This window comes from Salvelinus sp. IW2-2015, linkage group LG16 (assembly GCF_002910315.2).
Source record: "Salvelinus sp. IW2-2015 linkage group LG16, ASM291031v2, whole genome shotgun sequence".
Classification (NCBI taxonomy): domain Eukaryota; kingdom Metazoa; phylum Chordata; class Actinopteri; order Salmoniformes; family Salmonidae; genus Salvelinus; species Salvelinus sp. IW2-2015.
Genome location: NC_036856.1, coordinates 20,730,998 through 20,746,258, shown reverse-complemented (window position 1 = coordinate 20,746,258; position 15,261 = coordinate 20,730,998). Strand labels below are relative to the sequence as shown.

General features: G+C 42.1%; 1 protein-coding gene across 4 annotated transcripts in view; it reads right to left on the bottom strand.

The window, feature by feature from the left end:
- Nucleotides 1-365: 365 nt before the first annotated feature.
- The window catches only part of LOC111976150 (centrosome-associated protein 350), a 36,774-nt gene continuing 21,878 nt past the window's right edge, over nt 366-15,261 (bottom strand). For 2 of the 4 annotated variants that reach the window (XM_024004909.2, XM_024004910.2), the window contains exons 25-38: nt 15,086-15,238; nt 14,756-14,913; nt 12,965-13,087; nt 11,280-11,512; nt 10,874-11,061; nt 9,901-10,036; nt 9,254-9,414; nt 9,009-9,145; nt 8,829-8,911; nt 6,914-8,700; nt 4,139-4,606; nt 3,880-4,026; nt 3,653-3,775; nt 366-3,556 (exon numbers count right to left, since the gene is read on the bottom strand). In XM_024004909.2, the coding sequence (XP_023860677.1) occupies nt 3,392-3,556; nt 3,653-3,775; nt 3,880-4,026; nt 4,139-4,606; nt 6,914-8,700; nt 8,829-8,911; nt 9,009-9,145; nt 9,254-9,414; nt 9,901-10,036; nt 10,874-11,061; nt 11,280-11,512; nt 12,965-13,087; nt 14,756-14,913; nt 15,086-15,238 (4,062 nt within the window). In that variant the 3' untranslated portion in view covers nt 366-3,391. The remainder of the gene's footprint in view (nt 3,557-3,652; nt 3,776-3,879; nt 4,027-4,138; nt 4,607-6,913; nt 8,701-8,828; nt 8,912-9,008; nt 9,146-9,253; nt 9,415-9,900; nt 10,037-10,873; nt 11,062-11,279; nt 11,513-12,964; nt 13,088-14,755; nt 14,914-15,085; nt 15,239-15,261) is intronic. The other 2 variants (XM_024004911.2, XM_024004912.2) reach the window with 2 other exon arrangements.

Below are 15,261 nucleotides of genomic sequence, written 5' to 3'. Positions count from 1 at the left end.
TCATAATTATGACTTAGTAAGTCATAATGAGATAGATACCACCTTATAATTAAAACGTACTTCTCAATTATGATGATTTACTATCTCACAATTGTGACTTAGTATCTCAAAATAATGAGTGCTCATGATTATGACTTACTACCTCATGATAACTCGTAGTCAGACTTCCAAATGCAAATTTCCATTAAAAAAATTATGACAATGTGTGGGGTATGGGAAGTTCAAGGTGTAACAGGACACAATAATACACTTATAATACACCTATGCAAATCACTCAAACAGCTGAAAGGCAAGCCACATTTGGCAAACCACACTTGAGGCACTGAGCACCAAAAGCAAGTGTTTTTTTTGCAGGTAATACAACATTTAATATGTGGAAATAATGAAAGCTTTATTTACAATTTCAAAGTTCAATTTAGTTAACAAATATATATGTATACTATATACATATCCGCAAAGTGAACAATGTTTATTTTACAATAATCGTATAGGTTCAATAGTGATTGATCCAACAGGAGATTGTGAATATACAAGAACACTCCATAAAACAATGTACAAGTCTTCAAGTGCACCTGCGTCTCTCACAGTAGTACATTATTATAAATATTCATACACTTTAAAGATGCAAAAAGATTTCGCTAGTCCACAAGCCATTTGATTATCTAACCATTTTTGCCTAATATACATTTTTGTTTTGGAATTGAAATCCCTGTCCTCATAGCAAGGGAACCCTGAAGAAGGCACTGCATGCCAAAACGTTGGTTGTTATTCCCATTAAATGTTTGGGAGCATAATTAATGTGAGACTTTTTATTTTTATAATTTACTCTCCATTAGTCAGCATCTCTATAAAACATTGTTTGGTGTGCCTCAGCTTGTGCCTTTCACAGTAAGGCTCAACACAATCCGAAAGACAGACAGCAGTTTGAAAACAATTTGAGGCATTTTGACTGTCCTATGGGAGGCCCAGAGAACTTCAACTACATTGTTATTCAATGAGACTACAAAGCTGGCTTGTAAAACAATGTATCCAACCAACAAATACTGCATAGATATAAATGGGACATTTCATCCCCAAACTACAATCAATTCAGATTTTTTTTTTACCATTCTAGACCACCAGGGATTAACATTAAAGTCGGACAAGTCAGGAGTATTTTTCAGTTACCCGAAGATTATGATCACTTCCCAGAAAATGTAAATGAGCTAGTTAGTTTTATTAGTCGTATTTACACTCAGAAGTGTCATATTGCCTGCCTTTCACCTACACATATGGGAGGAATCAGAAACATCAGTACTGGAATTCTTAGTATAATGGTTGTCAGTACAAAAATTCTCACCAGGCTCAACTTGCCCCACAAATGTTTTGTCTTTCACTTAACTGGGAGGACCCAGAAATATCAATTTTAGGCTTATGAAATTCTTTGCAGTTTGGTATTCTTTTATTTAACTAGGCAAGTCAGTTAAGAACAAATTCATATTTACAATGACGGCCTAGGAACAGTGGGTTAACTGCCTTGTTCAGGGGCAGAACGACAGATTTTTACCTTGTCAGCTCAGGGATTCGATCCACCAACCTTTCGGTTACTGGCCCAACTCTCTAACCCCTTGGCTACCTGCAGCCCCAAAACAGGGCATCCCTAAATGTCAATCCCTGGGGAAGTGTTGCAATACAGCCTTGTGGAAATGCATTTCTTAGGTACAAATCACATCATAGTTCTCTCATTAAACACATCTAGGGACCAGAAATTAGGCATATCATGGAGAAACAGGTATCAAAGGGAAATGTACAGTCAGAGCCCTAGCAATAGACCGTTTAAATATCTCCCCCTTCGTCCGGTACAAGAACAGTGGTGGTAAATGCTAATTGGTATGCAAACTTTCATTACCACCATTAAAGTCACTTTGCTAACAGACATTACAGTTGACAAGCATAGTCATGCATGTTAAATTCATCTGTAGCTACATCACAGTATTCTTGGACTGAAGTAGCTAAAGAAGAGTAAGCCCTTGAACATCAATGTTGAAAGCTACGACCCACACAGATTAATCCATGACTCACGTGTTACCATGATGCAAAAGCCATTGTGTACGTGGACGAATGGCGAGAACACTTGGTTCCATTACAGTATATCAAATGTGTATCATCAGTGACACCCACAGAGGCATAACGACACAGAAGCTAGTTAATCTACCTACCATAAATGGCATTTGAGTCACTGATTCAGAAACATTAGAAATGCAATACTTGCTTGTCTGTATTGCATTTCTAATATTTCTGAATTAGTGACTCAAATGCCAAAAGGCAAATGGGGGATATCAAGGTGTTCTCTGATAGAACTATGCTTCGGTAGACACAGAATAAGGCAGAGACTGAAGGTTTACCCAGTTGGGGAAAAGTTATCCTTTAGGTATTTATGAAAAACATGGTATATGTATGTAAATAACATTAAAATAAAGGAGGTCCATAAGAGTAGAGACATCACTTAAGGCCTGTAAATTGTGTTGCTCTTCTTGAGTGAGGCAATTCATAATCATACAGAACAGAAAAGAGGCACTTTAACTGAATCCAGCATGACAGAATTAAAGGTTTCTAAACTAAACGTGTAGAACCTCTTGGTATCTGTTTGTGGCCAAGAGGCTAGTTAACAGGTAAAACGATGGAAGAAACGGGACAGTGTTCAAATCCATCAATTACTAATATTAAGATATTTAAATATTAAATACAAATAGGCATCTTTGCAGGTCTTTTCAACAACATTCCCTTTAAATCCCTATACAATGAATTGCCATTTTCACATTCCCATTTATTTTTGTGCTTTGTTATTTCATCAGTCTGTTTTACAAAATTCTAAAATAAACTTTGTTTCTAAACATGTTAACAGCAAGATTACTTACAAATTCAAAAAAAAAAATCCTAATCAAATAGTTCACAATAAATATCACAATACAGGAGGCAAAATATTTATTTGTATACTATAATTTAAAAAAAAATCTGATAACCCCAATGATTCTTCCATACTCTATTAATCCTTATCGTCCCGTCTTTAGTGTCTTGTCAGATTACCCCTGTGCTCATCACAAAAACCATGAGTTTGTCATGGAACATTACATTTAGCAGCATTGATTAATTTAATGCAAAACTAGGTCTACTCCATCTTTGACTGGCCATGAACAGGTGGGCCAGCGTGGGAGGCTTTACATATTGGTTAAAGGCTGGATCAAAGATGTTTGGTGTAAGACATGTGGTAGATCCACAATTAGCTGATCCAAATCTGTGTATCAGAGAGGTACCAGTTTGACTGAAATGAAGGCATCCGGAGATCATTGGCACATTGGCTGTGGGAGGAAATGTCTGGTGGAAGGTGGGTTTAAAACGGAGGTTTAAAAGCTCAGGAAAGGGCCCTTTTTGATCTCTTCTCCTGAATTTGAGAGAGAACCTCTGCTGTGTCCTTTATTAATGCATCAAAGATCCCGTCAGCCAACTGCATCTTGACGTAGAGCTCATCTTCATCATAGTTCACCCACTGAGACTCTTCCTCGTGAAGCTCCTGGACCTGAAAATGCACAATACTTACTACCAGAAAATAAAGGACTTTTTGAAATTGGAAAATTCCTGACTAACTCCTGAAGTTACTGTTCAATGCCCTTACCAGAATATGATCTACCCGATCCCGTTTTTTCCTCCCGAATTTCAGCATCTTCTGCCAATCTGTTTTCTGGTTGTGGTCTTTCTTCAGGCCATACAGCTTCAACACCTCGGTGGTGATGAACACCTTAGAAGACAAGGTTAAATATTACATTGTGATCTTAGCAAATCAAACCACCAACACTGAAGTGTTACCCACATTGGATGCCACCATGAACATGGAATACACACCTGAACCCTGGTGATGTCGCCAGGGCTCTTTACTCTATGGAAGTAGGAGGAGTTCATGCGTCGAGGCTTCACCCACTGAGGCTGATGGGCGTTAGGATCCTCTGCAAAGATCTCCTGGATGATCTCCCATGTTAAGTCATATACAGCCTGCAGATAAGCAAAGGTTATGTCAATGGATACATTTCAATAAATTACATGGGTCTTGAGGATTTCATATAGTATAAATGTTTGTGGCAAATCCTTTTCAATGTGGTCTTACCTGTCTGTAGCTGCGAACACATTGACCTTTATCCTGGCCTATGGTATCGCAGCCCAGGAACTCCTCTGAAGGCTTGAGGACGGGGAGACCAGCGAGGGTCTGTGTGCCCTGGCCCAAGTTAAATCTGTCCCAGATCTCCTGGGTGGCAGCATGGACCAGTTTCTCCACTTCAGGGGCGGAGTGGGGAACCACCATAGCAGGCTGCTCAGGGAGCTTGGGCTGCAGGGGCAGCTCTGGTCTGGGTGGGGTCTTCACCTGGCATCCTGAGCCAGCAGACAGCCCCTCTTCTTCCTGCTGCTGCTGCCTCCGTTTCTGTCTTTGCTGCTCTCTATGAGAGCTGAGGCCATAGTCCTCATCGAACCAGTCCTGCTCGTCTCCCAGTTCATCCAGTAGCTCGCGGCTCAGCTCCAGCTCAGCCAGACGTTTGGCCAACTCCTCCTGACCACTGGCCCCCAACACTGGACTCTCCTACAGAAAGAGAGAGGGAGGAAGGAAAGACAAGTCACTCACAGTAAAAAACAACAACAATAAAAACCTAAAAGTTTATGTTAGACTGTGATGAAAATCTACAAAAGGGAAGAAAATAGAGCACCAAATTCAACTGGATATCTGTCAACATAAGCCTCTTGGTCCCAGTTGTCGTTTGACCTTCGGACTCAAACAAATCGCATTGAGGTCTTTTGAGGTCAAATCAAGACAGGATGGTTATCGATAGTGCTGCTAAATGCAATTATTGCTACATTCCTCCTCAGTTATCTTATCAGTTCTGTTTAATCATTTACTAGATCAAGTCTCTTCTTGTCAATAGGAGGGCGCTGTTTTCACTTTGGAAAAAATCGTGCCCAAATGAAATGGCCTCGTACTCTTTTCTAGATCATACAATATGCATATTATTATTACTATTGGATAGAAAACACTCAGAAGTTTCTAAAACTGTTTGAATTATGTCTGTGAGTAAAACAGAACTCATTTGGCAGCAAACTTCCAGACAGGAAGTGAAAAATCTGAAAACTAGGCTCTGTTTCAGGGCCTGCCTATTGAATTGCCTTATATTTATGGATATGCATGCACTGCATACGCCTTCCACTAGATGTCAACAGGCAGTGGAAGGTGGAATGGGGTGTCTAGCTTGATCTGAGGTCGAACAAGAGCTCTTGGAATGACGTGTCCAGAATTTCCTTTCTCTACCTAGGCGCGGGAAGCACCTCCATATTGTCTTATGATAAGCGTTCGGTATACACGGCTAATATCTCCGGCTATGATTTTATTTGATACATGTGATAATAACATCGTAAAGRAMGTTTTTTCAACCGAGTTTTATCAGATTATTTAACGTTTATTGGGACTTTTGGAGTTTTCCGTTCTCTGCGTCGAGAGAAATTGGGAACGTCATCAACATTGGCTAGCCTTGTGGAGCGAATTCGACAGGAGAAAAGGACATTCTAAAACCAAACAACGATTTATTCTTGACCAAGGACTCCTTGTACAAGATTCTGATGGAAGCTCAGCAAAAGTAAGAACAATTTATGATGTTATTTCGTATTTCTGTGTAAAATGTTGAGTCCTATTATCCGCCGTTTTGGCGGGCGCTGTCTCGCTATAACGTAAGCGGTTTGTTATGGTAAAGTTATTTTAAAAAATTGAACACGGCGGTTGCATTAAGAACCAGTGTATCTTTCATTTGCTGTCCAACATGTATTTTTTAGTAAAGTTTATGATGAGTTCTTTGGTCAGATTAGGTGAGTGTCCAAACTAGCTCCGGACATTCTGGTGAATCGATGCTACATATTCACAATGTATAACCACGGTTTGCAGCTCTAAATATGCAAATTTTCGAACAAAACATAAGTGTATTGTATAACCTGATGTTATAAGACTGTCATCTGATGAAGTTGTTTCTTGGTTAGTGATTAATTTTATATCTTTTGCTGGTTTTTGCGATCGCTACCTTTTGCTGCTAATAAATGCATTTGTGTGTTTGGCTATTGTGGTAAGCTAATATAATGCTATATTGTGTTTTCGCTGTAAAACACTTAAAAAATCGGAAATATTGGCTGGATTCACAAGATGTTTATCTTTCATTTGCTCTACTCCTGTCTCTTATACACATCTAGATGTGTATAAGAGACAGATGTTGCTCTCTGTAATTATTCTGGCTGCTTTGGTGATATTTTTGATGGTAGCTGCAATGTAAAACTATGATTTATACCTCAAATATGCACATTTTCGAACAAAACATACATTTATTGTATAACATGTTATAAGACTGTCATCTGATGAAGTTGTTTCMTGGTTAGTGACTAATTATATCTCTATTTGGTCGGTTTTGTGATAGCTACCTATGCGGTAGAAAAATTGTGAAAATATGCGGTTGAGTCTTTTGCTATTGTGGTTAGCTAATAGAAATACATATTGTGTTTTCGCTGTAAAACATTTTAAAAATCGGAAATGATGGCTGGATTCACAATCCTCTAATCATTTGCTGTATTGGACTTGTGATTTCATGAAAATTATATTATATGATATCCCTGTCGCGTTAGGCTAGGCTATGCTAGTCAGCTTTTTTGATGAGGAGGATCCCGGATCCGGGAGAGAGAAGCGGTAGAGGTTTTTAAGTACTTTAACTGAAAAACTAGGAATTTATACATTTGAAATTCAATGTGTTACACATGATATGATTTCAGGTTATCACATTATTAGAGGACTAAATTATTTGTTTTAACACTTAGAACATTTACTCTATAAATGTCTTTAGAAAGGGTCAGATGAACTCACAGGCCGGTTACAGAGTTCTGGAGAGGAGACTTGCTCTTCTTGCTCTGCATCTACGAAGAAGGGCAGACCATCTCTTTGTGCTACAGACTGTGGTTGGGAGACAGTCTCCCTACCCTCATCATTAAAAAGGTAATCTTGCATTTGATTAGAAGCTGATATCTTCTCTTCTTTGGACTTTCTGATCTGTGCGAATTGCTTCACAGCATCTTTCATGAAGTTGTTGAGGAGCTTATCTGCAAAAGCACTGAGGGCGTCTTTCTCCACGGTTTGCTCTGGAGTAGACTTCTGATGGGTATCTAGGCCTTTCCTCTCAATGAGGGTAGTGGTCTCATTAAGAGTTTTCTTCCCCAAGGCTATCTTACTGTCTATGTCAGTGCTGAAGAGACTGGTAGGCACATCTTCAAGGTCCAGAATGATTGTCTTGGTTCTTCCATTGGACATTGGATACTCTCCCTCTTTGAACTCATGCGAGTTGGTCAGGTTTATCTTGTGTTCAGCTGAACCATCATTCACATCAGTAGGTCCTTTGTCTTCAGAATCATAACTCTTCTGAGATGTTTCCTCTTTTCTATTTGTCAGATTCCCCCCGTGTGTCTTCTCAATGTGGCGTTTCTTTGTCTCGTCTTCAGACTGGTCGTCAAGGAAAGAGTCCTCATCCTCCGTGGTTTCCACATAGATCTCAAACTTATCTGGCAGATGGGAGATCTTGTCTGGAGGAGCGAAGATGCCATGGCCCTCCTCACATTCAAAGTAAACCACCTCATCGTAGGTGCCATTGTTGCTTCCCTCAAACTTGTCCAGCTCTACTCCAGCCCAGAAGCCGTTGGCAAAGCTGGTGTGGCCCTTGAATCTAAGCGTACCAGGCTGGACGTTGCTCACCAAAACCCTGTCCCCAATGGTGAAGTTAGGCATTTCATCCACTGATTGTGAAGGTGGTGTCTGGGAAGGGGAGATCGTTGGGGAGCGTTTTGAACTAATCACCTTCTCCTGGGAATCCTTGGTCTGGCTATTCAGGTCCAGAAGTCCTTCAGAGCAAGGACTGCCACAACTAGCTCCAGATCTTTCACTCAGCGCTTCACCGATATCCTCCTCACTACTGTAGAAGGGTGAACTACTGTGGGACGCCTCCTTGGTCTCTTGGCGGGACGGTGAGGTAGGTTTGGAGCCTTGGTTGTCCTCCCTGAGTGACGACTCCACTGAGGATTCAAAGTCTTCATGATAATCATCAGCTGAAGGAGAGGCCTCCTTACCCTTGGCTGAAAAGTCCCTATTTGATGAAAAAGCATCAGACTCAGGGCTGTATGATCGCTCTTTGATGGGGGATGGTGATTTCTCATCAACATCAAGACTGCTTATCGGGGAAAGCCCTTGTTCTCCTTTCTTTATGGAAACATGTTCAGACAGAGACTGGTGCTGCTGGGAAGCTGGTCTCTGCTCTAGGTCAAGTTTGAGTAGATGGTCAAAGTGTCGGTCTTCAGAGCGGGAATGAGAATGCTCAGAGAGTTCAGACTTCACAGAGTCCAGCTCCTCCATGACCTCTGACCGGAGGCTGGAGACAACGCTCTCATCCCCCGAGTCGGTGGCCTGTGGTCTGGCTGGCTCCCTCAGAGGGAGTTCCCCCTCAGAAGGCTGCCTGGGGAGATGCTCGGGGGATAGCAGGCCCCTTAGACCGTTGGTGTGCTCTGGACTCCCATACACTGGAGTTGGGGTGACTGTAGGGGGGTCCTCGTCTGAGGACTCCTCATGCCCTGAGGTATATTTACTGAGCCCAGATTGTGTGAGGTCATCTGAAAACAAATCAACAACGCATTAAACAATGTGTGTTATGATCACAGTATGGGCACAAATGTCTAAGTCTTAGAGAGTATTTTGAGGAGAAAAATACACTTATTGACAGTGCTTATCCACAACCTACCTTGTCCAACTGGAGAATGTGGAAGGGTCTTCTCAGCTTTCTCAGAGTCAGAGACAACCTTCGAGTTTTTGCTGGTTTCAGACCTGGGGAGAATATTAGAATATTCCGATTAAGATCCCATGAAAGCAGACCAATTGATCAGTTTGCGAATCATACATATAGTGAAGTGCGATGGTGTACCTGTAAGAAGGTAGTGGTTTAATCTTGTGCTTCTCTGTGGCTGAGATGGGGGCCTTGATTTGAGGCTTGGCAGAGGGTGTCGAGTCTGGTTCCTTATTCAACTCAGTCTTGGTCTTCTCAATGAAGTCATTGTAGGACTAGACGTAATACATTTAAAAAAAAAAAGGTCAGTCAGTCACTCTTTATGTCATGTCTCATTGAATGGAGCAGGGCAGGCTAGGATTCTCTGACAGACACACACTGACCTCTAGCTGCTTCAGTAGGCTGGCCTCCTGGGCTTTCAGACGCTCTTTGTGCCTCTTCTTCTGCTCTTTCTTCAGATGGTACACCACAGACTTGCGTTTACGCAGCTCCTTTTTCAGGGCACGGATACGGCTCTCGATATCTCTCTGATCTGACACGGGCTCTGTGTGGCACAATAAGTATTGTTAGAATGCTAAATCCAGACTGATGAGTATAAAGTAATCCAAATTAGAGCTACAGAACTCAAATTCTGAGCGGGGGGGGGGGGGGTTAATATGTCATTATTTGGTGTTTGTCAATACCAACATTCATAGGATACTCCAAAAATGCATGCACAAGTACATGTTATGGTTAATGGTAAAACCTGAAGATTGAAATTCCCACCATGATATTTACACAGAATCAGCAACAGTTTAAGGACTATGAATGTAGCTCGGTGACACAGGCAGGAAGCTTCCATACTCCCATAACACAACTAAGCAGGTTGAACGTCAGGGAACTGCACGCACAATCCTTATCTTACAGCATCACATTATGCCTGCACAGTCAGTCATCTTTCTACTCTGCCTTTCAACATATCTAACAGAAAATACAAAATAATGCCCCAGTTTGGAAGGGACTACTACTCCAGACATTGTGGCCAACTCACCTGTGTGTATGCCTAAAGGGGTGTCAGTGGCCTTGGGGTCGTGGCTGGCGGTCCTGGAGGAGGAGCGGAGCTGCATCCTGCTGCTGCTGCCCTCTGGGTGTGTGTTAGTGTCGAGGCTGGCTTTTGGTGAAGGAGACTGTTCAACAGAGAAAAAGGATAGGGTCCAAGGGGAATTCAGGACACAGTCTCACATTCACCACAACAGCATTCTCCAACTAACTAACCATGCCAAGCATCTCACACATACACAAAAACAAACACACTCAAAAGGCAGTGTCCCTAATGGATTCAAATATGCCATATTCTGCCTTGTTTTAGTCTTCTTGCTTATAGCCCATTTGCACATGGCTGCAGGTAGCGGTTAAGAGCGTTGGGCCATTAACCAATAGGTCGTTGGTTCGAATCAGAGTCAACTAGGTGAAAAATCAGTCTTTGTTCCCTTGAGCAAGGCACTTACACTAATTGCTCCTGTAGGTGGCTCTGGTTAAGAGCGTCCGCTAAATGACTGAAAAAATGTACATTCCTAAAATGATTTAACTCAGATAACTACATATTATGTTTTTCATAATTTGGGTGAAAGTAGTGATTTTTTTCTTGACCTAATAGGGCAGTTGATTAACAATACTGCATGTAACAAAACAATCAAGTAGCACAAATTCATTGATCACGAGAAGTGACAATTCACTGAAAGCAGCAACTGGTCCTGGAGCCTGGACAAAGGCCTGCATTCACTGAGCTGCCCAGCGATGGGAAGAGAGAGCTAACAAAGTCTCAATTTGCACTCAGGAGGGAAACAGATTCTGTAAACTCATTATACAATTCCCTCCATATTCCTTACACATGCTGCTTTTGATTTCTTTTAACATTATTTCCTAATCTTATGGAAAGGCTAATAAACACATGTAATCAATGTCTTCTACTGTATTAATACATTACTGCAAAACATGAAATCCCAACATGCACAGGGCATTACCCTCCTGCTCACAGAGGGGGAGTCAAAGTCCTGGGTGTAGATAGAGGGGCTGTGCTGGGCAGAGGGCAGCTCAGAGACAGAGCAAGGCTGATCAGTGGAGGGGATGTCTGGCTGCTGGGACCCAGACAGCTCTGTGTGCACGCTGGAGCCAGTCACCACTGGGGAGTAGTCACCCTCACTCACAGAGTCTGAGGAGATACAAAGGTCATGGGTCAAGAGTAGATAGACCTGCAGCCTCAAACATTGAGACGCAGCTAGCTAAATGGACTGTATGGCGTTCTGTCATTCATAAAAGTACATGACATAAGGCAAGCAAACAGATTACCTGATAACAGGCAGTAAACAGAAACGACTGTATACTACCAGGTGCCCATTTATTTCATGTCATACACAACCTCTTTCTCACCTCTGTCAGTTCTGCCCTCAGGGCTGTGCTGGCTGGGGCTGGCGTTGGGGCTCTCTCTCTGTTCTGACCTCTGGTCTCGGTCTCTAGGACACTCTCTGTCCCAGGCAGCCATGGCCTGCTTCTCCATGTGCCTCACCTCTGCCTCCTCAGCATCCAGCCTCTGCTTCCACTCCAGCAGCTCCTCCGCATGCCTCCGCCGCTGCATCAAACCCTGCTCCCGCTTGGTCAGGAACCTGATGGTGGGGAGGAGCGGAGGAATGGAGAGAAGGGTGGAGGAGGAGAGAAAGCACAAAGGGCACAATCTACATGAGCAGTGAAATGATGGCAACATTGCAGATGCTAGCAGAGCCACCAGCAGTCCAAACAGTCAACCCAACCACCCCCTGCCGATCTTCACTGCAAACTCAAAACCTATGGGATCGCCCACACACACACAACAAACCATGTTTACCTCGATAGACATGGTTTCATTTTGACACCATAGTGCACAAGTCACCCAAACTCTTCCCCAAACAACAGAGTAGAAGCATTTGGTCAAAATGGGGAAAAACAGAAACAAAGTGTGGTGGCGACCTGATCACCAGGCCAACATCATGCATTTGATTTAACACCTCTCAAACATCTCTGTCCAATACAAAACCGCACCCCAGAATATCCAACATGTCTCTATGGGTGTAACTTCAACATGAATTCTACACAACACAAGAGTCAAAATGCATTTCCCACGTACACTGCTGAGAGAAAAGACAACGTTCAAATTCATTCTCCATTGCTTGGATTTATACTATACATTGAAAAGGACTGGTGCGTTATGCAATGCAAGTTAAACAGCTATTTTGCATATTGACTATAATTAGTAGAAGTACCAGACAGTACTGTGTTGTTTGGCTTTGTCTCACTCCCTCTTGCACCAGCCTAATTCATACTGAAGTTGGGAAAGATACTGTAGGGCTTTGGTCTAGACTGTGCTCCCAATTCTATTAAGCCCACTTGACATATATTCTCATTAGCCTATCACAAGCAACAGTTACCTAATCAGGAAAATCAGTGAAGATTTACTGGGCTCATTAAATCAGATGAAACCCTTTATCATATGTTAAAGCAACGCCCAAAGGCACTGCGTCTTTCACATAGATGGGTTGTAGCCTAATATCTCAGCATTTACTCTTAGGGACTTTGTTCCAACTAAGTAGTGAGTGCATGAATATGAGGAATATTAGGAGATGCAGATAATGATTTATTCACTCTGAATGAGAGTTAAATGAGCGCCTCCAAGGAACACCACAGTGAGCTCTCGTTGTTCAATGGGAGAGTCTCGCTTAAATCAGGCCAACCATATTAACATGAATATGACCTTTGACCGAAGCAGGTCAAAGAGAGGTCATATTATTATTGACAAAAATGCCTTTTGTTTTCACTTTTTGAATTGTATTACTTCTGTGCCCCTTCATGCATACGGTTGTGATCGTACATGCAATGCCTGGTGACTTTGGTTTGTGTTTGGTTTGTGTTTTTCAAGCTTTCAATTCCCTAATTATTGGAGAATTATTTTTTTTTAACTGGAAAGAACCTAGCAGCCCCCCCCCACACACCATTCCACCCATGCTTCCACTGGTGGTAGTGGCTGAACACAAGCATGCTCCATGGGACAGAGGCAGCAGTGAGAGGCGAGAGCAGCACTGTACCTGACCAACTGGTTGTAGATAAACAGCTGGAGGTTGGGATGGAGATTGGGGAAACAGAGACTGAGAGAGGCCCAGTGGTGGGCCGTAAACACACAGAAGAAGTAGTGCACAGGAGAGCAGTGTCTACAACAAACAAAGCAAGGGGACACATGACACACAGAGAAAAACAACAAAACATGAGTTGGAAAATGAGGGAAAAAAAACAGCAAAATAGAGAGAATAGGAAGTAATAGAAAAACAACCAGAGACAAGAGGGGGAGAGAGAGAAGACAGCAGTGAGTAAGCATGTGTTTTATTGCACCGAATGTTTCATGTTTCATTCTAAGAGAATGAATGTACTTAATTACTGCGCCAGGGCTTTGTGTTGTTGGCAGTGCTTTAAAGGGGTATTAAAACCCAGTCCTTTTCATCAGACGTGAGCCAGGACAATGGCAAGGATGTAGTGCGTGTTTGTCTTTGGAGCCGGACTACAATGAATCGCTGGTGTCTAGTAATGTGTAGCCATGTGTGAATGCGTGCAGTGGTGGCGGTGCCAGAGACGGGAGCTAGGCGTGACTGATAAATGATCATCCTTACGGGTTAAGAGAGAGGCCTTTGTCTCATTTTGCACCCCACTAGACATAATGCTTCTGCTTAATTAAATGCACTGGATTGAGGAATTTGGGGAGATTAGATTATTTTTGCAAAAAGTTGCAAACGTGGTGGGTGATCATTTTGTTAATGTTTTTAACTACTGATTTGGACTTCATTAGAATAAAATCCAGGCTAAAAGCACACAAACCTTCACTATGATCAACACAACAATAACACTACGGTATGATTGACATAATGAAAGGGCAGATTGTTAGAAGACCAAAGCTAGCGAGCAGACAGAGGCATGGCTACAAGCAAGCTTGTTATTTCCCTATAGAAAATAAAGTCTAGGCTCAAATTGACAGCGACCTCCCATGTTTAGCCGTAACATTACGTGTTATTTGGTCATTTTATAAATTCAAGGAATCATTAGCTCTAGAATTAGTACTGATGACATTCTTGAAAGAAAGTTCCAAATCCTAAAATCCTAAAAACAACTGAACATTTGTTAGGACCTGTACTGCAGAATGTTCAAGTACACAAATGAGTTTAGTCAGTGTGCAGGTCTGGTTGTATAACCATTATGAGAGCCCCAGAGTCACATAACCACATTTTTAACACAGACTTAAACCTGCCCTAGTTGCTTGTACGAGACACCAGACAGACAATTTACAATCTGGTTCATATTGTTAATATTCCAATGATTAGTACAGAGGTTAGAGAGAACGCACTCTATCTATAGAGGACAGGAAGCATGCTTATATTCATATCCACACCACAGTTTAAGGATCAGGGTGTCTACTCAAGCCATTCCCCCACTTTCACAAGGCAATAGTGATTTGAACTAAATTGTTTTCACTAAGGGAAGTGCTGAGGTCGCTAGCTAATTCCTTGTGAATAATAAAGCAAACTGCTTGAATGATTGACATGGCCAATGTGAGAACAGGATTATAGTTTTGTTCAATCATCAGTGTATGATAACAATCACACCCATAAAGATATGGTTATCAAATATGGTAATTTCAGCTGTTTAAAAGTTGGTATAAATTAAAATTCAGTGACCAGAATGGTAGCGTAATATTGTCCATCTTAGTGAATCCTGTTATAACCCCTAAAGTTGAAAAAAAGAGCCCATGAAGACTGTCAATTAAACATTTGAGTTGTCAATAGAAATTTGGACAGTGTAGTTATTAATAGGTTAATTGAAGAGAAGATTACTTCTCCTCCATGTGAGAGCGCATCTTCTTGAGCTTCTGCATGATGCTGCTGGTCTCACTGCCAGACACTGAGAGGGGAGAGGCACTGCGCACGTCCCCGTCTGTTATCGCAGCACTGGGGGAAGCTGTCACATCTATGGGCTCTGACACTGGAGTCTCCTGTAGGACACAGATGTATCATTTCAACTCTTTATGAGACCATGTAGCATTGTTTTAGACATATGAATAACACAAAAAGCATGTCTTTCTGAAGTTCAGCTCAGTATCTCCATGAATAAGAAGTGTATGCGTCTCAGATAGGAATAAGATGAAAGGTGGTGGTAGTACTGACTGGTGGGGTGTCACCGGTGCTGGCACACTTGAGGCGCTCCTTCAGCTTGAGGGTGGTGTATCTCATCCTCTCTATCTCCTCCTGCTGTTTGAGCAGCAGCTGCCTCTCCTTCCTGGCTGCCCTGTTGGCCTCCTGCAGACACTTGATTTCCGCCTGGACGCCACACACACAGGGTC